The 25,997-nt window shown below is 49.9% G+C and overlaps 1 protein-coding gene across 2 annotated transcripts in view; it reads left to right on the forward strand.

The window, feature by feature from the left end:
* The window catches only part of LOC119966796 (probable G-protein coupled receptor 139), a 101,422-nt gene that overhangs the window by 63,485 nt on the left and 11,940 nt on the right, over positions 1-25,997 (forward strand). For both annotated transcript variants that reach the window (XM_038798774.1, XM_038798775.1), the window contains one exon: positions 2,786-2,926. In XM_038798774.1, coding sequence (XP_038654702.1) covers positions 2,848-2,926 — 79 coding nt within the window. In that variant the 5' untranslated portion in view covers positions 2,786-2,847. The remainder of the gene's footprint in view (positions 1-2,785; positions 2,927-25,997) is intronic.

Genomic DNA, 25,997 nt, shown 5'->3' on the forward strand with positions numbered 1-25,997 from the left:
AGTTTTATGTGTGTGTGTGTGTGTGTCTGAATTGTGTGGTGCGTCTGTCTGTGCGTGTGGTGCGACTGTCTATGTGGTGCACCTGTCTGTGCGTGTGGTGCGACTGTCTATGTGTGGTGCGACTGTCTATGTGGTGCACCTGTCTGTCCGTGTGGGGCGCCTGTCTGTGTGGTGCTTCTATCTGTGTGGGGTGTGTCTGTCCCTGTGTACGGTGTGTGTCTTTTGGCGTGTGTATGTGTGTGTCTGTCGATGTCTGCGGTGTCTGTGTGTCTGAGTGTGTCTGTCTATGTGTGGTGTGAGTGTGTTTCTTTCTGTGTATCTTTGTGAGTGTGTGTCTTTCTGTGTGTGTGTGTGTCTTTCTGTGAGTATGTGTCTTTGTGTGTGTGTGTGTGTGTGTGTCTTTGTGTGTTTGTGTGTGTGTGTGTGTGCGTCTGTGTGTGTGTGTGTGTCTTTGTGTGTGCGTGTGTCTTTCTGTGTGTGTGTCCTTGTGTCATTCTGTGTGTGTCATTCTGTGTGTGCCTTTGTGTTTGTGTGTGTGTGTCTGTCTGTGATGTGCATCACAGACATGATATGCATGTGTGCATCTGTGTGTGTGTGTGTGTATGTGTGTGATCAGCTATATCACCAATGTAGTTCACTAAAAATGACAGGAAAATCCACCAGTCCCGTTCTCTCCCACTTTCCCACTTCATGTCCCGCTCCTTGCCCTACTCTTTCCCACCCTCATCCCAATTCCACTCATTCTTTTGCTCTGCCAATTAAACCTCCTGCCGACTCCAATGCCCGTTCCCCTACACAGCAGCTGACTGGGTTGTTCCATTAGTCCCTCTAGTCCGATAAATGCACTGGCCTCCTGTGCCTACCAGCATCCTTCCATTCTCTTCCCCGAGGCATTAACTCTCCTTGGGCCTCGTGTCTCCTTCCCCAACCCTAGAATCTAACCAAGCCTTAACTTTCCCCTTCCCTTCCCCATTGCCGCCACCTGCCTCCAACCCCCTAACCTCTAATCTCTAACCTTCCCTCCACTCAAGCCTTCTGTCTGCTCCATTCTTCCCCTCTCCCCCATGGTTTTCACCATCACAGTGCTGGCTCCGGCCCACTGCACCTATCCCAGTGTGCCTGAACATCCAACATACTTTTCACCCTCAGTGTGCAACACCACGGTAGATTTATAGATTTTTTAAAAATAAATTTAGAGTACCCAATTCATTTTTTCCTGTTAAGGGCCAATTTAGTGTGGCGAATCCACCTACCCTGCACATTTGTGAGTTGTGGGGGTGAAACCCGCACAAACACGGGGAGAATGTGCAAACTCCACACGGGCAGTGACCCAGAGCCGGGATCGAACCTGGGACCTCGGGCGCCGTGGGGCAGCAGTGCTAACCCACTGCGCCGCCGTGCTGCCCCTAGGTTGACAGACCTAATCATTCTTTTGAGCAATGTTCTTCCTTCTGAAAGAATTTATGTACTTTTTGTTCGTTACAATTCCACTTCCCGGCCGTGTGTGACCTGATAATGGGAGGAATTCTCCCGGAAATCGGCAAAGGCAGAAGTCGGGCGGGGAGCGTGCCGAAACTGACGACAGTCGGCGGTGCCGGCCTCTGATTCGCCCTCTCCGCCAGCAACGTGGTCCTGCGAAGACTGGGGCACCATTTCTCAAGGGCGCCCCAAAGGAATTCACCTGGAAGCCCCCGGGGAGGGGGGGGGGGGGGGGGGGGGGGGGGGGGGGGGGCAATTGGATTAAACACTTACACACCGTGAAATGCGATCTGGAAGTTCTCGTGAGATTTTCTGCCGCGTCGCTGAACACGCCCATTTTATTTCATTTTGTGATTGTCTTATTGCATCATCTGTCCAATGGAACAAATCTATTATTATTGTCTGCTTCGCTACCATCTTAGCCCGAGTGAAAAGACTTCTCACCTTCTCGAGGGGAATTGGCGGTGGGCAGCTAATACCAGACTTACAAGTGACGCCGACATCCCATGACAGAATAAAGGATGGAAAAACTTGGAGACCGAGCTCAAAGGAGGGGAGGCTCCAAGTTCAGGATGTCTCTCGGGTTCCATCGACTCTGATCGGCAGTGCATCAGAAGGCTCCACCTCTCATGATAGGTCATTGATGACATCTGTAGCCTGTGGGAGAAAGACCTCTTTTCCAGCACAGCAGCTGGGTTAATAACCAACAAGGTCCCTGTGGAGTGGAAGAGCAGCCTCCCCCATAATCCCCAGTCCCAGGTCTCCATCTCTCACTGAGTGGGGCACTCTCTTCTGCTAGGGGAGAGGAGTGAATGCCAGCAATGGGAATGGAAGGGAAGGGCACCATTTGTGGAGGGTGAGCTTGAGGCACAGGTGTGAGGGGGCAATAGGGGAGAGGGAGAACCGGCCTCAATTCCTGTGGTTCCCGCAACCTCAAAAGGCCAATTCCTGGTGAACCCTTGTATCCCAGGGCCTGGTCCCTTTAATTAGAAATCCTTCCATTGACAGAATGGGCATGTCACCCCGCCCTCCCGGATTGTTCGAAGCTGGAACCAGAATGGGAGAGAGTGTCCACCTTGAGGGGTTGGCCAGCTGCTGTAATATCTCCCTGGCGTGACTCGGTGTCCAGTGTTTGGGTTGCCCACCTGGCTGTGTGAATGCAAGTTGTTACTGTCGTTTGGTCCCGCACACCTTCAGAAAAAAAGCACGGTTCTGATTTTCATATGTGTGCGAGGCTCACATCTTGTGGGCAGTGGGATTAAGCTGTACATACCTGCCTTTAACACTGGCTCATGTTTGTTTACAGGAGCTGAGGAGAAGAATGAGCCACTCCTTATAGTTGCCCTGCACGAAAATTACCTGCTGGATATGGCGCCTACATTTGACAGCGCATTTATCACTGTCCAAAAAATCTACTACCCGTCACTGTGTGCTATCGGCATCCCAGGTAAGCTCACTGGTTCGTGAAGTGGAAACGAATGAAGACTGGCTGACACACACAATGGCAGTAGCAGAAAGGGATGAAGGATCCATCCCCCTTCCCCCCCCCCCCCCCGTCCACACTCAGCCTTGGAAGGAAGCTTCCTCGTTCTTCCACTTTGTCCCCTGGTTCTGGTCGCCCCCCCCCCCAACAAGTGGAAACGACATCCTGCTATCTACCTTGTCAAGTCTCCTCCGGATCCTATTTCAGTCGTTCTTCTAAACAAATCGAATCAAGGTTCTTAAAGTCGAATCCCAGAACCAGGGGGCATAACTGTGAAATGAGAGATTGGCCTCCTGGAGGTGAGATCAGGAAGCAGTTTTTCACACACAGGGTGGTGAATATTGGGAACTCGCCCCTCGAAAAGGCGGCTGAATCATGTGAAGGTTTCACGACAAGGGGTGCGACCTACTGGCCGGGCCCTGCTGGAACCGGGGTGCGACTCGGCCGGTAGATCCAGGGAGAGGCCTGCCCAGGGATTCCTGACAGCTGCCTCGCGAGGACCCCTTGTAGGTCAGTTGGGTCGTTAGGAGGGGCCCGAAGTTTGTGTTAAGGGGTCGAGAGATCGAGACGCCATTTATAAATGGGGGGGGGGGGGGGGGGGGCATTCCCACCGGGCACTGAAACAAAAGTGCCGTTAGCTAGCGGGGCCGTTCCCAGTGTTGCAAACGCCAGGAATGACCCCACTGGAGCAGCACGGTGGGGCAGTGGGTTAGCCCTGCTGCCTCACGGCGCCGAGGTTCCCGGTTCTGGGTCACTGTCCGTGTGGAGTTTGCACATTCTCCCCGTGTGTGCGTGGGTTTCGCCCCCACAACCCAAAGATGTGCAGGTTAGGTGGATTGGCCAAGCTAAATCTCCCCTTAATTGGAAGAAAATGAATTGGATACTCTAAATTTATTTTTTTTTAAAAGAAAAGGGGCCTCACGGTAGCATGGTGGTTAGCATCAATGCTTCACAGCTCCAGGGTCCCAGGTTCAATTCCCGGCTGGGTCACTGTCTGTGTGGAGTCTGCACGTCCTCCCCGTGTGTGCGTGGGTTTCCTCCGGGTGCTCCGGTTTCCTCCCACAGTCCAAAGATGTGCGGGTTAGGTGGATTGGCCATGCTAAATTGCCCGTAGTGTAAGGTTAATGGGGGGGATTGTTGGGTATACGGGTTACGTGGGTTTAAGTAGGGTGATCATTGCTCGGCACAACATCGAGGGCCGAAGGGCCTGTTCTGTGCTGTACTGTTCTATGTTCTAAAAAGGAATGACCCCACTAATCCCACTCAGAACAGACTTTTTTTTTAGCTAGATCGCACCCAAGGTTTTTTTCTTCAATAAAAGTATAAGAATCAAAAGGCGAGACCATGGGGTTGAGGAACAAACCAGCTATGATTGAACTGAATGGTGGAACAGGCTAGAGAGGCTGAATAGCCCATCCCTGTGTTAAACAAAGGTCATTACATTGGCATGAGGATGGATTTGGCCTGAGTGGACTGGGCAGGTGGACTAAAAGGCAGGACAGGTGATGAGCAGGGGCAGTTGTTTAAGGAGATGGTCAATTCCTCCAACCTAAATATATTCCAGACAGGAAGTAAGATTGCAAGAGGGAGAAAACATCCATGGCTAAGCAAGGAAGTTAAAGATAACATAAAGGCAAAAACTAAGGCATACCATATTGCAGAGGCCGATGGCAGGATGGAAGATTGGGAAACTTTTAAAGACGAACAAAGAGTGAGGGCAGCACAATGGCCTAGTGGTTAGCACAGCTGCTTCACGGCACTGAGGTTCACCAGGTTCAATCCCGGCTCTGGGTCACTGTCCGTGTGGAGTTTGCACGTTCTCCCCGTGTCTGCGTGGGTTTCACCCCCACAACCCAAAAATGTGCAGAGTAGGTGGATTGGCCACACTAAATTGCCCCTTAATTGGAAAAAATAATTGGGTAATCTAAATTTATTAATAAAAAGACGAACAAAGAGTTAACTAAAAAAGTAATAAAAAGACCAAAGATAAATTATGAAAGAAAACTAGTATAAAATATTTTAAAAGGATAGCAAAAGCTTCTGTAAATATATAAAAGGGAAGAGAGTAGCTAAAGTTGGTTCCTTGATGGATGGGACTGGAGAACTAATGGTGGGGAACACAGAAATGGCGGAGAAGCTAAAACAAGATTTTGCCTCCGTTTTCATCGTGGAGGACATGAGTACAATTCCTTTGGTAACAGGTAATACAGAGTTATTAGAAAGGGAGGAACCTAGAACAGGAGGGAAAAAGTACTGAACAGACTATTTGGATTGAAGGCAGGCCAGTCCCCAGGGCCTGATGGCCTACAACCCAGGGTCTTAAAGGAAGTGGCAATGGAGATAGTGGATCCCTTGGTTATAATATTCCAAAATTACCTGAATGTGGGAAAGGTTCCAGTGGATTGGAAAAATGCTAATAAAGCCCTTATTCAAAAAGGGAGGGAGGCAGAAAGTAGGAAACTATAGACCAGTTAGTTTAACATCTGTTGTTGGGATATTGTTAGAATCCTTTATTAAGGAAGTAACAGGACATTTGGAAAGTCAAAACCTAATCCAAATGAGTCATGTTTATATGACGGGTAAATGGTGATTGACTAATTTGTTTGAGTTCTTCGAAGATATAACAAGCCAAGTGAATAAAGGGGATGTTGTAGGTGTAGTCCCATAGAATCCCTACAGCCCTTCGAGTCTGCACCAATCCTCGGAAAGAGCACCCTACCTAGGCCCACTCCTCACCCTATCCCCATAACCCCACCTAACCAGCACATCTTTAGACTGTGGGAGGAAACCGGAGCAGCCGGAGGAAGCCCGCGCAGACACAGGGAGAAAGTGCAAACTCTTGTCACCTACAGCCAGAATATTTAGCATATCTGGACTTCCAGAAGACATTGGATTAGAAGCCGCACAGAAGGTTAATCCATAAGGTTAGACCACATGGGGTTAGGGATAATTCATTATCTTGGATAGAAGACTGGCTGATGGACAGAAGGCAGAGAGTCGGGACAAATGGGTCTTTTTCTGGATGGCAAGATTTAACTAGAGGGCTGCCGGTCCTTGGGCCCCAGCTGTTTACAAAATGCATTAATGACTTGGATGTAGGGACAGAAGGTTCTATAGCCAAATTTACAAGTGACGCTAAAATAGGTGGGATGTAAATTGCAATGAGGAAGAAAGAAATTTACAAATGGATATAAATAGATTAGGTGAGTGGGCCAAAATGTGGCAGATGGAGTTTTAGGATAAGGGGTAAGCAGATTTAAAACAGAGATGAGGAGAAATTACTTCTTTCGAAGGGTCGTGAATCTGTGGAATTCGCTACTCCAAAGGGCGATGGATGCCGGGACATTGAGTAAATTTAAGGAGGAGTTAAACAGATTTTTAATTAGTAATGGGATGAAGGGTCATGAAGAATGAGCAGTCCAAAGATCTGCAGGTTAGGTGGATTGGCTATGCTAAATTGCTCCGAGGTGGGATTACGGGAATAGGGCGGGGAATTGGCCTGGATAGGGTGTTTTTTCAGAGGGTCAGTGCAGACTCGATGGGCCGAATGGCCTCATTCTGCATTGCAGGGATTCTATGATTCTATGAAAGTGGAGTTGAGGCCAGAATGAAATCAGCCATGAACATATTGAACGGTGTAGTTCATATGTTCTTATGTAATACTCTATTCACTGTTATTTAACATCTGCTTGTCCACTTGTGTACAATTTTCCCGCAGACTGACCCCCCTGACTCTCGTCTTTTCCTTTCACACTGACGTAACTGCAATCTGACTATTGCCTGTTTCCTCTCATTCAGTCCGATTTCAATAAGCTTTAGAAAACCCATCCTGTAGTAAATCAACCTGCTTTGCAAAAGAAGGGGTCTGTACGTAAGCCTGGGTTTGCTTGCTCTATTCTGTTGGATCTCAGCTGGGCCTGGAGCTACTGTGGGTTTGCCAGTTCTCCAGAATTCTCCCCCTGCAGCGTTCCGGGATTGGACAGAGCAAGCATTGCACAGAGCAAACCTGGAGAAAATCCTGGTCGTTCAGCATGTCACTGAGAGGTCCCAAGGTCGCAGTGCTTAATGAAGTGATGAAGCCTGGCTGTGAAGGCTGAGATCGTCTCTTAAGGGTCCCGAACCACAGAATCAATAGCGATTGCAGATTGCAGTGCTTGTGATTCAAGGGGGGGAAGGAAGGAGCAACTGGAAAAAAGAAGAAGGACCAACAAGAGTCAGGGACCATTAAAAGGTGAGGAAAAGAGCCTATTATCGGTAAACTGGACCTGTTTGAGCCAGGGGCTGAAGATTGGAGCCAGTACATCGAACATTTCTGCTATTTCTTCCCCGTGAACAAGATCACAAGGGAAGACGAGCAGAAGATGATACCTTCTGACAGCTTGCGGGCCCCAAATTTATAATCTAATAAGGAGCCTCACGTCCTGGAGGCACCTGACTCAAAGACCTTCGGTCAGATAGTCAAGTTGGTCAAAGAATCGAAGGTTCTCGATTATCCTCCAACGTTTGAAATGTAGTTGTGGTGACTCGAGAAAGAGGAACAAAGGCGTTTATTCGAACATAGAACATACAGCGCAGGAGGAGGCTATTTGGCCCATCGAGTCTGCATCGACCCACTTAATCCACTTCCACCCTATCCCCGTAATCCAATAACCCCCTCCTAGCCTTTTTTGGTCACTAAGGGCAATTTATCATGGCCAACCCACCTAACCTGCATGTCTTTGGACTGTGGGAGGAAACCCACGCAGACGCTGGGAGAACGTGCAGACTCCGCACAGTGACCCAGCGGGGAATCGAACCTGGGACCCTGGCGCTGTGAAGCCACAGTGCTATCCACTGTGCTACCGTGCTGCCCATTAACGAATGGCAGCGGCTGGTGATTATACAGACACAGAACATAATTGGATGAGTCTTGTCTCTTCGGCTCTGGGGTCCACACTGTCCAGGATCTGCTCCAGAGCCCTGCACAAACCCGCTATTGGCAGGGTTCGCATGTTCCCTTGCGATTGGCCCTTAGCTGGTCACATGATCTGCCAGGCCCGCTCCCTTAAAGGGGCCGTGCTACCACAGTGGGAATGTCAGATGCCTAGAACCAGGGGAGGGGCTTCCCGAGGCAGCAGCTGAAGTTGTGAAACTCAGAAATATCCAGCCAGGCTTAGCAACCAAGCTTGTTTTTCATCCCTTCATGGGAAGGAACGACTACATAATTCCAAATCAGGGTAGGTTGGAGGGGAACTTTCAGATTGTGGTGTTCCCAGGCATCTGCTTGCCCTTGTCCGGGTTTGAAAGATGCTGCCGAAGGAGCCTTGGTGAGTTCCTGCAGTGCATCTTATAAATAGTACACACTAGGGCAGCGCGGTGGGTTAGCCCTGTTGCCTCACGGCGCCGAGGTCCCAGGTTCGATCCCAGCCCTGGGTCACTGTCCGTGTGGAGTTTGCACATTCTCCCCATGTTTGCGTGGGTTTCTCCCCCACAACCCAAAAGATATGCAGGGTAGGGGGATTGGCCATGTTAAACTGCCCCTTAATTGGAAAAAATTAATTGGGTACTCTGAATTTAAAAAAATAAATTAAAAATAAATAAATGGTACACACCGCTGCCACTGTACGTCGGTGGTGGAGGGAGTGAATGTTTACTGGCGGGGTGCCAATCAAGCGGGTTGCTTTGTCCTGGATGGTGTGAAGTTGAGTATTGTTGGATGTGCACTCATTGGACAATTGGAGAGTATTCCATTACACTCCTGACTTCTTACAGTTGGAAATGTGTCTGGTGTTGTGCTCGGCTCTTCCCAACCCACATTCCAGAGACTGGAGCATGCACATATGGGATGGAGCTTTGCCAATTGAAGCAAAGTTTTGAACTCTGATTGAATGTGCGCACACCAACGCTGACTGTTAGACCCTGCTGTGCTAAGTTCAAGTGTCTTGTTCGAATGAAGGTCAGACCAGACCAACAGAAGTGGTCTCCCGGCCCTGCGAATCTTTCCAGCACCTGGGTCATTGGCAAGCTGGCAGGGAGCTCCCTCAGCTTCACAGGGGCGTCATTCCAAATCAGGACCAGAAACGATGCCAGGAGGATCTCCAACGCAGAGAGAGGGGAGAAGACGGCCTGACCATGCTTGAAGAAACAAACCTTAATCTTTTCCCAAATTTCAACTTGTGGTCTTGGGGTCTGCACAGGGCACTGGTCAGAACAATCATATAATCCCCCCTCTTGACTGAGGACGTTCTTCTTCTTCTTCACCATCTTTCTGTAACATCACCTGACTGCCTTTGTTACTTATAGACGTGACTATTCCAAAGCCCTCCGCTGGTCTCCCGCATTCTACCCTCTGTAAACTCGAGGTCATCCAAGACTCTCGTGCCCATGTCTTAACTCACGGGATGTCTCGTTTCCCAATCACCCCTGAGCTCACTGACGAACAGCAACCCATGGTCAAGCAATGTCTTGAGGGTCGTCCCCGTCTTGAATTCAAACGCCTCCATCACCTCACCCTTCCTAACTCTTCTGCTGTCCCCCAACCCTCTGTGATATCTGTACTCCTCTAATTCTGACTCTTCTTTTTTTTAAAGAAACATTTTATTGAGGTTTTTTGATTAAAACAACAACACAATAAACAATGTACATGAAACTATAAACAGCGTGCAAAAGCCGTCTCCCTTCCTTACTGGTCCCACCTTTATTAACCCCCCTACTCTAAGCTAAACTAACCCCCCCACCCCCCTTCTGCTGACGATTAATTTTCCGCGAAGAAGTCGATGAACGGCTGCCACCTCCGGGTGAACCCTAACAGTGACCCTCTCAAGGCGAACTTGATTTTCTCCAAACAGAGAAAGCTAGCCATGTCCGATAGTCAGGTCTCCGACTTCAGGGACTTTGAGTCCCTCCAAGCTAATAGTATCCGTCTCCGGGCTACCAGGGAAGCAAAGGCCAGAACGTCTGCCTCTTTCTCCTCCTGGATTCCCGGGTCTTCCGACACCCCAAAGATCGCCACCTCTGGACTCAGCGCCACCCTTGTTTTTAACACCGTGGGCATGACATCTTCAAACCCCTGCCAAAATCCCCTAAGCTTCGGACATGTCCAGAACATGTAGACATGGTCGCTGGTCCTCCCGCACATTTTACACACCTGTCTTCCACCCCAAAGAATCTGCTCATCCGGGCCACTGTCATGTGAGCCCGGTGAACGACCTTAAACTGTATCAGGCTGAGCCTGGCATATGAAATGAAAATCGCTTATTGTCACAAGTAGGCTTCAATGAAGTTACTGTGAAAAGCCCCTAGTCGCCACATTCCGGCGCCTGTTCGGGGCACATGTTGCGGACGCCTTGATTCTACTCAACGCGTCCGCTCATAGACCATCCTCTATCTCTCCTCCCAGCTCCTCCTCCCACTTCATAGAAGTTCATAGAATTTACAGTGCAGAAGGAGGCCATTCGGCCCATCGAGTCTGCACCGGTTCTTGGAAAGAGCACCCTACCCAAGCCCTATCCCCATAACCCCGTAACCCAGTAACCCCACCTAATACTAAGGGAAATTTGGACCCTAAGGGCAATTTATCACGGCCAATCCACCTAACCTGCACATCTTTGGACTTGCGCTTCAGCTCCTCAGTCGGCGTCTCCTCTGACCCCATAAGTTCCTTGTAAATGTCCGAGACGCTCCCTTCTCCCACCCACCCACTGAAAGCTACCCTGTCCTGAATCCCCCTTAGCAGTAGGAGCAGGAAGGTTGGCACCTGTTTATGTAGGAAGTCCCGCACCTGCAGATACCTGAATTTGTTTCCCCTCGCCAACCCAAACTTCTCCTCCAGCGCCTGTCATAATATCCACTCATGTATATCATGAGATGCAGACAGACAGTGATTGACACAGAGGATAACCAAATGAAGGACGATTTTCAGAGATGGGACGCGCTCCCGTTGTCACTAGCTGGGAGTGTGCAGCTGAAGATAGCCACACGACACAGAACAACCTATCACCGGACAGGACAACATCACTATAAAGCCCACAGGGTATTAAGGCTCTCTCTCTCTCTCTCTCTCACAGGACACGGCCAGGGAGATAGTCACAGTGCAAAGGCCAATGAACATCAGCACCATGTGATAGAGAGCTAGTCTGGTCAAGCCAGTAGGAGGTTATCAGTTAGGTTAATAGAGTGTCAACCCACAGCTGATGATGTACAGCAATCAACAGGTTCAATAAAACACTGTTGGACCATCTCCTGTGTCGGAAGCCTGTTTCTCATTTACTGCATCCAATTGCAGTCGATGTTAGACCAACACAGATAACACATCAGCGCCCTCAAATTCGGAAAGATCCCCTCAATAAATATATCCCCCATCCTCTCAATCCCTGCTCTCAGCCATATCCGGAACCCCCCATCCATACCAAACCAGTGATTATTACAGATTGGGGACCAGACCGATGCTCAATCTGCTCCCACATGTCTCCTCCATTGCCCCAGACTCTCAGGGCCGTCACCACCACGGGGCTGGTGGAGTACCGCGCCGGCGGGAACGGCAGAGGTGCAGTTACCCACGCCCCCAAACTGGTGCCCTTGCATGAAGCCGCCTCCATACGCTCCCACACCGACCCCTCCCCCACCACCCACTTCCTGATCATGGCTATATTCGCCGCCCAGTAGTAGTTACTAAAATTTGGCAGCACCAGCCCGCCCTCTCCCTGACTCTGCTCAAGCATTACCTTCCTTAGCCACGGGGTCTTGCCCGCCCAAATAAAGCCAGAGACCACTTTGTTGACCCGTTTAAAAAAGGACCGCGGAATAAAGATGGGGAGACATTGAAACACAAACAGGAATCTCGGGAGGACCGTCATCTTCACCGTCTGCATCCTCCCAGCTAATGACAACGGGAGCGCATCCCATCTCCGAAAATCATCCTTCATTTGGTCTACTATCCGGGCCAGATTTAATTTATGCAGCTGGTCCCATTCCCGCGCCACTTGAATGCCTAGATACCTAAAGCTTGCCCCTACTAATCTAAATGGCAGCTCCCCCAATCGCCTCTCCTGCCCCCTAACCTGGACGGCAAACATCTCATTTTCCCCCATATTTAGCTTATAACCGGCCAAATTCCCCTAGAAGGAGGTCGTCTGCATAGAGCGAGACTCTGTGCAGGATAGGCTTTCACTATAAACCCACCGATTCCCACAGCTACATTCTTTTTAAAGTATGTTTATTAGAATTTTTTAAGAATCAGCAACACAAACCAGAACAAAAGAATGAGAGAAAAAAAATCACAAGCAAATATGAAAGTACTAAAAACAAATACAACACACAATTAACTTAAAGACTAAAACTAGCCTAAACCCCTTAATTAATGACCCAAGAGCAGACCCCAATAGTGACTTGGATACAGACCCGAAACCACAATATTTTAGTTTATTTTAAGACTGTGCGGAAAGAATGATTCTCTCCAGGAGCGATTGCATGAAAAAATAGGACTTCTGTATTTTTAAAACAAAACTTTCTTATAACTATAATATTAAAGTTTTTAACTTCACACCACAAAGAACAACATGCGATTATCCCTTAACACTACTATACAATTTCCCATTAAACAACAAGAAAAAAAACATACAAGTCTCAATCCAGTTTACAAATCAGCAGGTCAGAGAGTAATACTTGCTTTACAGAACAGATTCTGACTCTGGTTAGAACCCTTTCAGACTCTGGCTGAATATCTTCAAATAGCTGCTTCAACTGGGTTGTTTCAGCCTCTTCTTTGTCTTCAGACAAGACTGCTCTGCTTTAAAATATTATTACTCTTTTATTTAACTATCCTACTTCAGAAGAATTGTGGACTCAGAGTCAGGCAGATCAGCACTCAGCTCCTCGCGCTCTCTCTCAAAGCTTCTCCAAACGCACTGGCTCTCTGCCTTTCGGAGCTCCAGCCAGCAATTACTTCATCTCCCCAAGCTGAAAACACATTGGGTGGGGTTCTCCATCGGCCAACGCTGGAATAGGGAAACACGGTTGGGTGGGAAACTTGGCGTCAACCAAAAATTGAGGTTGGCGCCGGGCGCCAAACGGGATCCCATGCTCCCGCCCCACAACAGTGGTGTGAATGCTTTCTATGCCACCTGCCAACATGGGCATGTACATTGTACAGTATAGGCCATTGGCATATCATTAAGAGGCCCGACCTGGCATTTTCCAGGCCTTCGGTGATGCAACGCCTCCCCCAAGAAGAATTACCGACAGTGAGGTTCTCTTGTGGTATTTCAAATCGGGACACAGGTACTGTGGCTGTTGAGGGTGCGGGAGGGGGTACAAACAATGTCTTAACATCGCTATAATGTGCTGACAGTTGTGCCACTGATCAAGGGGACATCTGCCAGGGCCAAGGAGAGTAGTGGAGGGGTGGCTAGCAGGTGGGCCTTGGGATCAGGGTGAACAGGCACGTACTGTCATTGCCTGAACGGCAGCCATGTGACTGTGCATGCTGCTGACTGGCCATTGGGAACTTAGCACCATGAGTCGTATGGATACCTCCCCCCCCCCCCCCCCAGGCCACTCCCCCAAGTGGTCTCTGGCCCCAGCCGACCCATCAGTGAGCATGCTCCGGCGCAACCGGTGCCACCATCTTGGCTGGGATGAGTGTCGGCATGCATTGGAATTGCAGTTCTATGTGGCGCTGGAGTGCGAGCCCATTGACGGGACGCGAATTGCTCCGTGACTGGAATCACCTTCGTCCACGTCGAACATTCGCGTCAACACGTAGCTTCTCAAATGGAGAATTCGCCCCATTGTCTCTGCAGGCTGCAGAAGCACATTAACTCCCCGGGGACTTCCCCAGGCAACAACCACTATGTATGGGCACAGGCTGATAAACACATTCCTGGTCAATTTCATCTGCTGCTTCCTGGAAGCAAAACAAAATCCTTTCAAAACAAACACATTCTAACCCCAGACTTTTAACCCTGATATTGCCCACTACATTTATAATCCAGTTTTGCTAACATTTTCCAATCACCCCACCACCCCCTTAATAAAATGAACCAGTAATGGAAGCAGATGGCTTCGTTTTTCTAAAACCCTTTTAATAACATTAAAAGGGTTTTAGAAAAATGAAGCCATCTGTTTACATTTCTTTTATATACAGCTTATATACGATACACCATTTTACATTTTTAAACAGGCAAAGATCTCGTAAATATAGTCCACTTTCGTCTTCTCACTTCTTCCATTCGTGATCATAAATGTATCCACACATTAGAGTGAGAGACATATCCAAAGACCCAGGCAGCTTCCAAGATTGCATCCATATTGTTACATGTCAAAAGCTTCGTCAACAATTCAGTTATACGTGGTTGCCTGGCCCCGACAGCAGACGGTTTCACTTGATGGTAAGACAGGTTATTGATCGATGCTGCAGCATTCACCATCAGTTTTTCCCATTTATAAATTGTTTTGTATTTTGCTTCCTTTGAGGTCTGTTGGGAATAGCCAAAAATAATTGGTCAAAGCTGGTGCATTCGGACAGTTCAAGACAATAGTCATTGTATGCTGAAAGTTTGCTGAATATTCTGGCTACTTTTGTACAGGCTCTTCAGCCTCTGGATCTTGTATCCACCAATGAAGATGCTCTCTCTGAGATGGTGAGGTAGCTCCAGTCCTTCATTTGTCCCTCCTGACCAAATACGAGTATTATCACCTCCTGTGTCTCTACCATGATAGGAATTTGACTGCTCTAGGAACTCCACAGTTCCTGTATTTTCTTTCATTGCAACCTGTTGTCTCGTGATTAATTCCCTCCCTTGTTGAAGTTGTGGTCGCTCCTCTCCTAGCTCATGCAGCCGACTGCTGGTGAGCTGGAGTTCCTGTGCAATTTGTTGCTGGATCTCAAGTTTTCTCCAGAATCTCCCTTTTCAAGCTAGCTTGCTCTTCTGTGTCACCATCACTGATCCCTTCTGCTTGATGAAGCTCCAGTACCAGCCACTCCCTAGTCTTCAGCTCTTCATTAATTCTGTCAAGGAGTTCTCTGTTTGGCCTTTACATAAATCAGCCATCTCCGTTTGTACCTGTGCTAACTTTAGGGGATTGAGCCAGTATGGATGTTGTTTAATGGGAATAGCATTTCCTATATCTACATCATGCACAATTACTTTCATACTTCCCAATTTATTCGCACATATAGCTCTGTGTGACTCTAATATCTCTTTTAGATCATTTTGATTTTCCTCCGGAAGGTAACTCAATTAATACTTCCTCATTATTCAATTTAATTTGAGGACTGTCAAATTCAGAATGGTCTGGATTTCGCTCTTCTCCCTGAGCTACACTGACCACAAATCCTCCTTCTTTCCTCCTCTATTAAAGTATCTTTTGTGCATATTGACATGACACACTCTGTCTGGCATTCTTATCAAACAATTCACCTCACTCAATTTCCTTTCCATTTGATAAGGCTCACTAAATCTTGTTTTTAATGGTTCACCTACCGTTACGAACAATACTAATACCTTCTCCCCACTAACAAAACTATGAAATTTTGATTTCTCATCCTTCTCTTTTTTTATTACTAATTGTAGCAATTTTAAATGTTTCCTAGCCAACTCACCAGCCCGCTTAAACTCTCCCTAAAGTATTTTTTTTTTTTTTTTTAAATAATTTTTGTTGAAAGAGTTTTTCCATACAGACATTTACCCCTACTAATTTTTAAATTATTTACAACACAATCCCTCTAGGCAAATGTCCCTCCCTCGCCCGCCCTCTCGCGCGCACCAGTCCCCCCCCCCCCCCCCCCCCCAGGCAACCTTAACAAACAAGGCAGCCTACAGTTTCAGACATGAGCAGCGAGCAGACTTGCCCGCGTTACAGTCGTGCATGTCCCCCCACGACCCTTGCTGCCCCCCCCCCCCCCCCCCCCCCCCCCCCGGGTTGCTGCTGCCACGACCCCGAACGTCTATCTCTGATCTAAAAAGTCAAGGAAAGGTTGCCACCGCCTGGCGAATCCCTGTACCGACCCTCTCAGGGCAAATTTGATCCTTTCTAGCTGAATATAGCTAGCCATATCGTTAATCCAAGTTTCAACGCTTGGAGGCCTCGCGTCCTTCCATTGAATTAATATCCTTCGTCAAGCCACTAGGGACGCAAAGGCCAGTATTCCGGCCTCCCTGGCCTCCTGTACCCCCGGTTCTACCCCGACCCCAAAGATCGCAAGCCCCCATCCTGGTTTGACCCTGGACCCCACCACCTTCGACACCGTCCTTGCCACCCCCTTCCAGAACCCTTCCAGCACCGGACATGCCCAGAACATATGCACATGGTTCGCTGAGCTTCCCAGACATCTGACACACCTGTCCTCACCCCCAAAGAACCGGCTCATCCTTGTCCCCATCATGTGAGCTCTATGCAGCACCTTAAATTGAATGAGGCTCAGTCTCGCACACGAGGAGGAAGAGTTGACCTTCTCCAGTGCATCCGCCCACGTCCCGTCTTCTATCTGCTCTCCCAGCTCCCCTTCCCACTTGGCTTTCAGCTCCTCCCCTGATGCTGCTTCCGCCTCCTGCATTATCTTGTAGATGTCTGATATCTTCCCCCCTCCGACCCAGACCCCCGAGAGCACCCTATCACTCGCCCCCTTACTGGGGAGCAGGGGAAACCCCTCCACCTGCCGCCTAGCAAATGCCTTCACTTGTAAATATCTGAACATGTTTCCCGGGGGGAGCTCAAACTTCTCCTCCAGCCCTCCCAGGCTCGCAAACCTCCCCTCTATAAACAGGTCCTTCAGCTGCCGTATGCCCACCCTGTACCAGCTCTGAAATCCCCCGTCGATGTTCCCCGGGATGAATCTATGGTTCCCTCTTATTGGCGCCGCCAACAGACCTCCCATTTCCCCCCTATGTCGCCTCCACTGCCCCCATATCTTGAGGGTGGCCGCCACCACCGGGCTCGTGGTGTACCTCGTGGGGGGGAGCGGCCATGGTGCCGTTACTAGGGCCCCCAGGCTTGTGTTGCCACAGGACGCCCTCTCCATTCGTTTCCAAGCTGCCCCCTCCCCTTCCATCATCCACTTGCGCACCATTGACACATTTGCCGCCCAGTAGTACCCCGAGAGATTGGGCAGTGCCAGCCCTCCACTGTCCCTACTCCGCTCCAAAAAGACCCTCCTCACCCTTGGGGTGCCATGCGCCCACACGTAGCTCATGATGCTACTCGTCACCTTTTTGAAGAAGGCCCTAGGGAGGAAGATGGGCAAGCACTGAAATAAAAACAAGAACCTTGGGAGGACCGTCATTTTGATTGACTGCACCCTCCCCGCCAGCGACAACGGTACCATGTCCCACCTCTTAAATTCCTCCTCCATCTGTTCCACCAGCCTGGAAAAGTTCAACTTGTGGAGGGTCCCCCAGTTCCTTGCCACCTGCACCCCTAAGTACCTAAAGCTCTTTCCTGCTCGCTTGAAGGGGAGTCTCCCAATACCCTCTCCCTGGTCCCCCGGGTGTATCACAAAACCCTCGCTTTTGCCCAAATTTAGTTTGTACCCCGAAAAGTCCCCAAACTCTGCTAATAGTTCCATTATCTCCGGCATTCCCCCTTCTGGGTCTGCCACGTACAGCAGTAGATCATCCGCATACAGCGATACTCGATGTTCCTCCCCTCCCCTAGTCAGTCCTCTCCACCCCCCTGAACCCCTCAGTGCCATCGCCAACGGTTCAATCGCCAGTGCGAAAAGTAGGGGGGATAGGGGACATCCCTGCCTGGTCCCTCGGTGGAGCCCGAAATACTCCGACCTCCTCCCGTTTGTCACTACACTCGCCGTCGGGGCCGAGTAGAGCAACTTCACCCACTTAATAAACCCTTCCCCAAACCCAAACCGTTCCAACGTCTCCCACAGGTACCCCCACTCCACCCTATCGAATGCCTTCTCCGCGTCCAGCGCTACCACTATCTCAGCCTCCCCCTCCACTGCCGGCATCATAATTACATTCAGCAATCTCCGCACGTTCGTGTTGAGCTGCCGCCCCTTCACGAACCCCGTCTGGTCCTCATGGATTACCCCTGGCACACAATCCTCTATTCTAGCTGCCAGGATCTTTGCCAGCAACTTGGCATCCACGTTCAGAAGCGAGATAGGCCTGTAGGTCCCGCACTGCACGGGGTCTTTATCCCGCTTCAATATCAGGGAGATCAGAGCCTGCGACATTGTCGGGGGCAGAACCCCCCCCCTCTCGCGCCTCATTAAAGGCTCGTACCAGTACCGGTCCCACCAAGTCCACATTTTTCTTATAGAATTCCACCGGGAACCCATCTGGCCCCGGCGCCTTCCCCGCTTGCATCTGACCTATTCCCTTGACTAGCTCCTCTAGCCCTATTGGCGCCCCCAGCCCTTCTACCAGCCCCTCCTGGACCCTTGGGAACCTCAATTTGTTTAGGAAGTCCTCCATTCCCCCTCTCCTCGTCGGCGGCTCAGACCGATACAACTCCTTGTAAAAATCCCTGAAGACCCCGTTCACTTCTTGCCCCTTCTGCACTACCTTCCCGCCCCTCTCCTTCACTCCCCCAATCTCCCTAGCCGCATCTCGTTTGCGAAGCTGGTGTGCCAGCATCCTGCTCGCCTTTTCCCCATACTCATAGACCGCGCCCTGTGCCCTTCTCCACTGCGTCTCTGCCTTCCTGGTGGTCAGCAGGTCGAACTTGACCTGCAGGCTGCGCCGTTCTCCCAGCAGCCCCTCCTCTGGTGCCTCCGCATATCTCCTATCCACTTCCAATAGCTCCCCCACCAGCCTCTCCCTCTCCTGCCTCTCCTTTCTTTCTCTGTGCGCCCTTATGGAGATCAGCTCTCCCCTGATCACTGCCTTCAGGGCCTCCCAGACCATCCCCACCTGCACCTCACCCGTGTCATTCAAGTCCAGATAGCTCTCAATGCTCTTCCGGACCCTTTTACACACCTCGTCGTCCGCTAACAGCCCCACATCCAGCCGCCACAGCGGGCGCTGGTCCCGCGCCTCCCCCATTTCCACATCCACCCAATGCGGTGCATGATCAGAGATCGCAATGGCCGAGTACTCAGCTTCCCGTACCCTCGGGATCAGCCCCCTGCTCAACACGAAGAAATCGATTCTGGAGTACACTCTATGGACGTGGGAGAAAAAGGAATACTCCCTCGCCCTCGGCCTACCAAACCTCCATGGGTCTACTCCTCCCATCTGCTCCATGTACCCCCTCAGCACTTCTGCCGCTGCCGGCCTCCTATTGGTCCTTGAGCTCGATCTGTCTAGCCCGGGGTCCAGCACTGTGTTAAAGTCCCCCCCCATGATCAAGCCCCCTGCCTCCAGTCCCGGAATGAGGCCCAATAGGCGCCTCATAAAACCCGCGTCATCCCAGTTCGGGGCATATACGTTGACCATCACCACTTTCTCCCCCTGCAGCTTACCCTTCACCATCACATACCTACCCTCCTTATCCGCCACCACCTCCTCCGCCACGAACGACACCCTCTTTCCCACCAGAATCGCTACCCCCCGGTTCTTTGCGTCCAATCCAGAGTGGAACACCTGTCCCACCCACCCCCTTCTCAGGCGAACCTGGTCCACTACCTTCAAATGGGTCTCCTGTAACATTGCTACATCAGCCTTCAGTCCCTTCAGGTGTGAGAATACCCTTGATCTCTTGACCGGCCCATTCAACCCCCTCACGTTCCAAGTGATCAGCCGGGTCGCGGGACGACCCGCCCCCTTCCCCTGCCGATTAGCCATGTCCTGTTCCCTGCTCGCCCCGGGTCGACCCTCCCCTAACTCTCCCTAAAGTATGACACACAGTCCAAGAACGTAGTCTCCGAACACTGACTCACCAATTTCTCTTTGATCAACTTGAGTGGTCCTGTCACCCCATGACCACAATTCAAGGTGAATGGACTGAATTAATTTGATTCATAGGTGCATCCTTAATCGCGACAATGTCCACCTCTACCCCAGACTGAATCACCGGCAAATCCGACCCTCCAAATAAGGCCACCAGCAGACCTGAGTTTAAATCCACATGGAGTATCTCTGACATGATATTAAAGAAGGAAGCCCAGAAGCCTTCAAGCATGGGGCAGCACCAGGACATATGCATGTGACTGGCCGGGACAAGAGAACAGTGATCACATCTATCCTCAACATTTGGGGAAAACCTTTCAGTGATCAAGGGTGTCCTGTGTAACGTCTTAAACTGAATTAGGTTCAGCCGAGCATATGAGGATGTGGAATTGACCCCGTGAAGGGCCTCACTCCAAACCTCACTGGTAAGAATAGGAGCCAATTCACTTCCCCATTTTGCCCGATCTCTAGAATCCATATAAGTCTGAAATAGGCCCCTCGCCAGGCTGAATCCTCCTCATCAAGAAAGAAGGTGGTACCAAAGAAAAGAAAAGATGACGCAAATTTGAAAATACCGAAAAAGGCTGGTCTTGGGCAACTGGAATTTATCAGCTGCCGCCTTAAACCTGGCCAACCTCCCGTCCACGAACTGGCCCTCAAAACACTCCAGACTCTTCACTTCCCAAGATTGAAATGTTGGGTCCATACCGGAAAGTTAGAAAAGGTGATTGCTGCAAAGAGGAGCTACTGAAGGCAGGGAAAGGAGCTTAAAATGCTGTTGAAACTGTTTCCGAATCCTAATGGAGGAGACCGCCACTGGGTTTGAAGAAAACCTAGCGGGGGAGGGGGAGGAAAGGCAACGGTGCAGTGACTATGGCAACAAGAGTGAAAGTGGTGCAGGAGAGAGCCTCCATTTGTCCTCAAATAGAATCGGGGTCACAGAAAATGGAGGAATCTCTCCTATGTGACTTTGAGCCAAAAGCACGGACATACAGGGCAGCAATGTATGTGCTAGACCCATGTCCCGCTCCCTGTCAGCGCTCCGGGTGGGAAGGCTGTATCGATTGCGTTCAAAAGCCAGTTACGGCCAGCATTCTAAATTTAGAAGCCGGTCGGGAACGCAGCCCTCCCAACACCCGGCCGCGACCCACAGATTAAAGAACCTTGCCCTAACCCTTGTACAATCAGCTAATAGGAACAGCTTTTCCCTGTCTTCCTTGTTTAAATCTGTCAATCTGGTGCGCCACAATCAAATCTGCCCTCAATCTCTTTACTCCAAGGAGGGAAAACCTAGCTTCTCCGACCTAACGTTGTAACTAAAATCCCTTACCTCTGGAACCATTCTGGTCAATCTCCTCTGCACCCCCCAAGAGGGAGGCAGTGGCAGCTGGAGGTCACAAATTAAGTGACGGGCCTAAAGCCAGAGGCCTAGGCTAACGTTCTGGGGAGATGTGTTTGAATCTCATCTTGGCAGCTGGTGGAATTTAAATCCAATTAATAAATCTAGAATTAGAAAGTTAGTCTCAGTCGCTATCATTGATGGGCCTAAAAACCCACCTGACTCACCAGGGTCCCTTTAGGGCAGGAATTGTGCTGTCCTTACCTGGTCTGGCCTACGTGTGACTCCAGGCTCTCTTCAACCTACCATTGAATCAAACAGCAGATAAAGAGGCCATTCTGTGCATCACGTCCATGCTGGCTCTTCAGTCCAATTAATCCCATTCCCCCTTTCCTTCATGTTGATGCATATTTTCCCTTTCCAGGTACTTATCTAATTCCCTTTCAAGAGTTACTGTTAAATCTTCTTCCAGCAACACTTTCAGCCAGTATACCATTTGGTACTTTTACCCAATGAATCATCACAGGAGAAGCCAGCAAAGAGTTGACGAATGAACAGACAGACCCAAGTGTAAGCCAATGATTGGAAGTACTGGTTTCAAAGTGAGGAAAGAAGTTAAGTTTCATGTTGATTGCAGATGCTTCCAACACTTAGAGAGTGGAATTCCACAATCCAGCGAAAGCAGAAACTGAAACTTTACATGTACATAAATGGATTGCCATCTGGATTCAGTCAGGATGACAGCGGTCCTGATAATGGGTCAGAAAGCAAGGTCCAACCCTGCAATGGCCATTTGGAGGACTTTCTCACCGCTCTTTTGGCCCATTGAGCAACAGATTAGTTGCCCAGGGCTCCAGTGACTTTAACAGACAGAAACCCATCCCCAAGAGCTTCCAGCCAGTTGGAGTAGTGGGCACTGCTAAGACTGGACTCAACTGAGACTGGGCAGTGATGGACACCATCCTCATAGTCAGCTGAGACTGCGCAATGATGGACACCATCCTCATAGTCAGCTGTGACTGGGCAATGATGGACACCATCTTCACAGTCAGCTGTGACTGCGCAATGATGGACACCATCCTCATAGTCAGCTGTGACTGGGCAATGATGGACACCATCCTCATAGTCAGCTGTGACTGCGCAATGATGGACACCATCCTCATAGTCAGCTGAGACTGCGCAATGATGGACACCATCTTCATAGTCAGCTGAGATTGGGCAGTGATGGACACCATCCTCATAGTCAGCTAAGACTGCGCAGTGATGGACACCATCCTCATAGTCAGCTGAGACTGCGCAATGATGGACACCATCCTCATAGTCAGCTGTGACTGCGCAGTGATGGACACCATCCTCATAGTCAGCTGTGACTGCGCAGTGATGGACACCATCCTCATAGTCAGCTAAGACTGCGCAATGATGGACACCATCCTCATAGTCAGCTGTGACTGCGCAGTGATGGACACCATCTTCATAGTCAGCTGTGACTGGGCAGTGATGGACACCATCTTCATAGTCAGCTGTGACTGCGCAATGATGGACACCATCCTCATAGTCAGCTGTGACTGCGCAGTGATGGACACCATCCTCATAGTCAGCTGTGACTGCGCAGTGATGGACACCATCTTCATAGTCAGCTGTGACTGCGCAATGATGGACACCATCCTCATAGTCAGCTGTGACTGGGCAATGATGGACACCATCCTCATAGTCAGCTGTGACTGCGCAATGATGGACACCATCCTCATAGTCAGCTGTGACTGCGCAATGATGGACACCATCCTCATAGTCAGCTGTGACTGGGCAGTGATGGACACCATCTTCATAGTCAGCTGTGACTGCGCAGTGATGGACACCATCCTCATAGTCAGCTGTGACTGGGCAATGATGGACACCATCCTCATAGTCAGCTGTGACTGCGCAGTGATGGACACCATCCTCATAGTCAGCTGTGACTGCGCAATGATGGACACCATCTTCATAGTCAGCTGTGACTGGGCAATGATGGACACCATCTTCATAGTCAGCTGTGACTGGGCAATGATGGACACCATCCTCATAGTCAGCTGAGACTGGGCAGTGATGGACACCATCCTCATAGTCAGCTGTGACTGCGCAGTGATGGACACCATCCTCATAGTCAGCTGTGACTGGGCAATGATGGACACCATCTTCATAGTCAGCTGTGACTGCGCAGTGATGGACACCATCCTCATAGTCAGCTGAGACTGGGCAGTGATGGACACCATCCTCATAGTCAGCTGTGACTGCGCAGTGATGGACACCATCCTCATAGTCAGCTGTGACTGGGCAATGATGGACACCATCTTCATAGTCAGCTGTGACTGCGCAATGATGGACACCATCCTCATAGTCAGCTGAGACTGGGCAGTGATGGACACCATCTTCATAGTCAGCTGTGACTGCGCAATGATGGACACCATCTTCATAGTCAGCTGTGACTGGGCAGTGATGGACACCATCCTCATAGTCAGCTGTGACTGGGCAATGATGGACACCATCTTCATAGGCAGGTGAATGGGATCTAGGATTGCTGGAGCCAATCAGGGAGGCTCTGGGATAGGGGATTGGGAATGCGGTGTTGGTGAGTGTGGGGGAGGAATGCCATTGTTGCTGTGGGTGTGACCATTGTTGCTGGGGGCCCTTCCATAGGCCAGAGAGTGCCCTACAGGGAGGATTCCACCCACCCCTCCTGTGCCCACAAGATGTCGCCAGGGTTCACCTGGAGGGGAACACCCGTCACTGGTAAAAATGTCAGCGCAGTAGGTGGAAGCCCTTAATGTGCCATTTAAGTGGCACAGTTGGCCACAAGGCTGGAGGTTTCTCTACCTTCCTCATTGCTGGTAAAATGCTATGGCAGCAGGAAGGGGAAGGGTATTCAAACCTGTAATTGTAAAGTAAACTCGCCATAGTCCTAGGTGACCATAGAGTGCTTTTCCTCTTCTGACTGCAGGTGGACTAACCTGAGGATCACTACACCTCAGGTGAGGGGCAAGGTTAAGAAGGCTGGGCCTTCATGAAAGGGCATTGGTGAGGCCACATCTGGAATATTGTGAGCAGTTTTGGTGTCCTTACCTGAGGAAAGATGGGCAGCACGGTAGCACAAGTGGATAGCACTGTGGCTTCACAGTGCCAGGGTCCCAGGTTCGATTCCCCGCTGGGTCACTGTCTGCTTGGAGTCTGCACGTTCTCCCCGTGTCTGCGTGGGTTTCCTCCGGGTGCTCCGGTTTCCTCCAACAATCCAAAGACGTGCAGGTTAGATGGATTGGCCGTGATAAATTGCCCTTAGTGACCAAAAAGGTTAGGACGGGTTATTGGGTTACGGGGATAGGGTGGAAGTGAGGGCTTAATTGGGTTGGCAGATTCAATGGGCCGAATGGCCTCCTTCTGCACTGTATTTCTATGTTAAGATGTTCTTGCTATGGAGGGAGTGCAGCAAAGGTTTACCAGACTGATTCCTGGGATGGCGTGACTGTCATATGAGGAGAGACTCAAGTCAGTTAGAATTATATTCATTGGACTTTAGAAGAGTGAGAGGGGATCTCATAGAAACTTACAAAATTCTAACAGGATTAGACAGGGTAGATTCAGAAAGAATGATTGCCATGTTTCTATTTTCTCTAACCTCTTCCCCATTTCACTGGCCCCATTGCTTCCCAGCCTGTGCCTAAAGAACTGGTAAAATCAAAAGCTGAGAGTGCAGTGGGGACATAACCTTCGTGGGTGGACTGAAAGTGGGGGGGAAAAACCTTGCAACCGGACTGAGGTATCGTGCTTTCAATACGAGAAAGAGTGGGTTAAAAACCCGTTCGAGCAAACAACGATGCTGACACATTTCTGGACGAAGGTAACTACTCACAAGTTCAAATATTTTACTTGACCTTTTGTACTTTGGCGTGAAACAAATTTCAACAAAACATATTTTGGAACAAAGAGTAACAAGCCACCCAAAGGAATAAAGCACGCGGCTGGATACTTGCAGCCACAAGTCTCCGTCACTTGCAGTGTCAGAGGTTCGTGTGGAATGTGTTAAGAAGCAGGACTCACTGAGGTCGTGGGCGTGTGTCTGTGTCCGTCAGCACCACCGCAGAATGGCTCGAAACAGCCAGCTTACTCAGTGTTGTTCCGGCCACAAAGTTCACCATTCCGCAATACAAATGAGAATTCGCTCAGTAAACTTTTATTGTGACGTTTTATTTAATGGAAAAGACACCTATCTAATTTCTGAAGTTGGGTGTGAGTGAAGCCAGGCGGCAAAAGTTTACGATTAAGGTGCAGGGGGATTAGAGGGTTTGTGAGGTGAACTCACTGCCTGAAAGGGTGGTAGGGGCGGCAACCCTCACATTTAAGAAGCATTTAGATAAGCACTTGAAACACCACAGCATGCAAGGCTATGGACCAAGTGCTGGAAAATGGGATTAGAATAGATAGGTGTTTGATGGCCTCCTTGAAAGGGATGGGCCGAAGGGCCTCTTTTTGTCCTGTAAACCATTATGAGTATGACTACGACAAGTATAAGTGACACAATGGTTGGTTGGCAACTCCATTATCTGTTGTATCAAATGGCCACCATGATACAAGCTGGCAAACCATATAGACCTTCGGCGCGATTTACCGGCTTCATTGAGCCCAACTTGGTGATGCGACGAGGCCCTTGCATCTCGCAAGAGGCCTCTCGGAAGATTTGAGACGTTGCACGAGATTCATCAGCATCTTGCTGGGCGAGATCCAGATTTGCATATTTAAATGAGACGCTGCTCATTTAAATATGTCTACCCGGGATTCTCCCGGTGCCCGGGAAGTAACGGCCTGCTCAGGGAGGCCTGGGCTAGGCGCTGTTTAGTACTGG

This window comes from Scyliorhinus canicula, chromosome 6, assembly GCF_902713615.1.
Source record: "Scyliorhinus canicula chromosome 6, sScyCan1.1, whole genome shotgun sequence".
Lineage (NCBI taxonomy): Eukaryota > Metazoa > Chordata > Chondrichthyes > Carcharhiniformes > Scyliorhinidae > Scyliorhinus > Scyliorhinus canicula.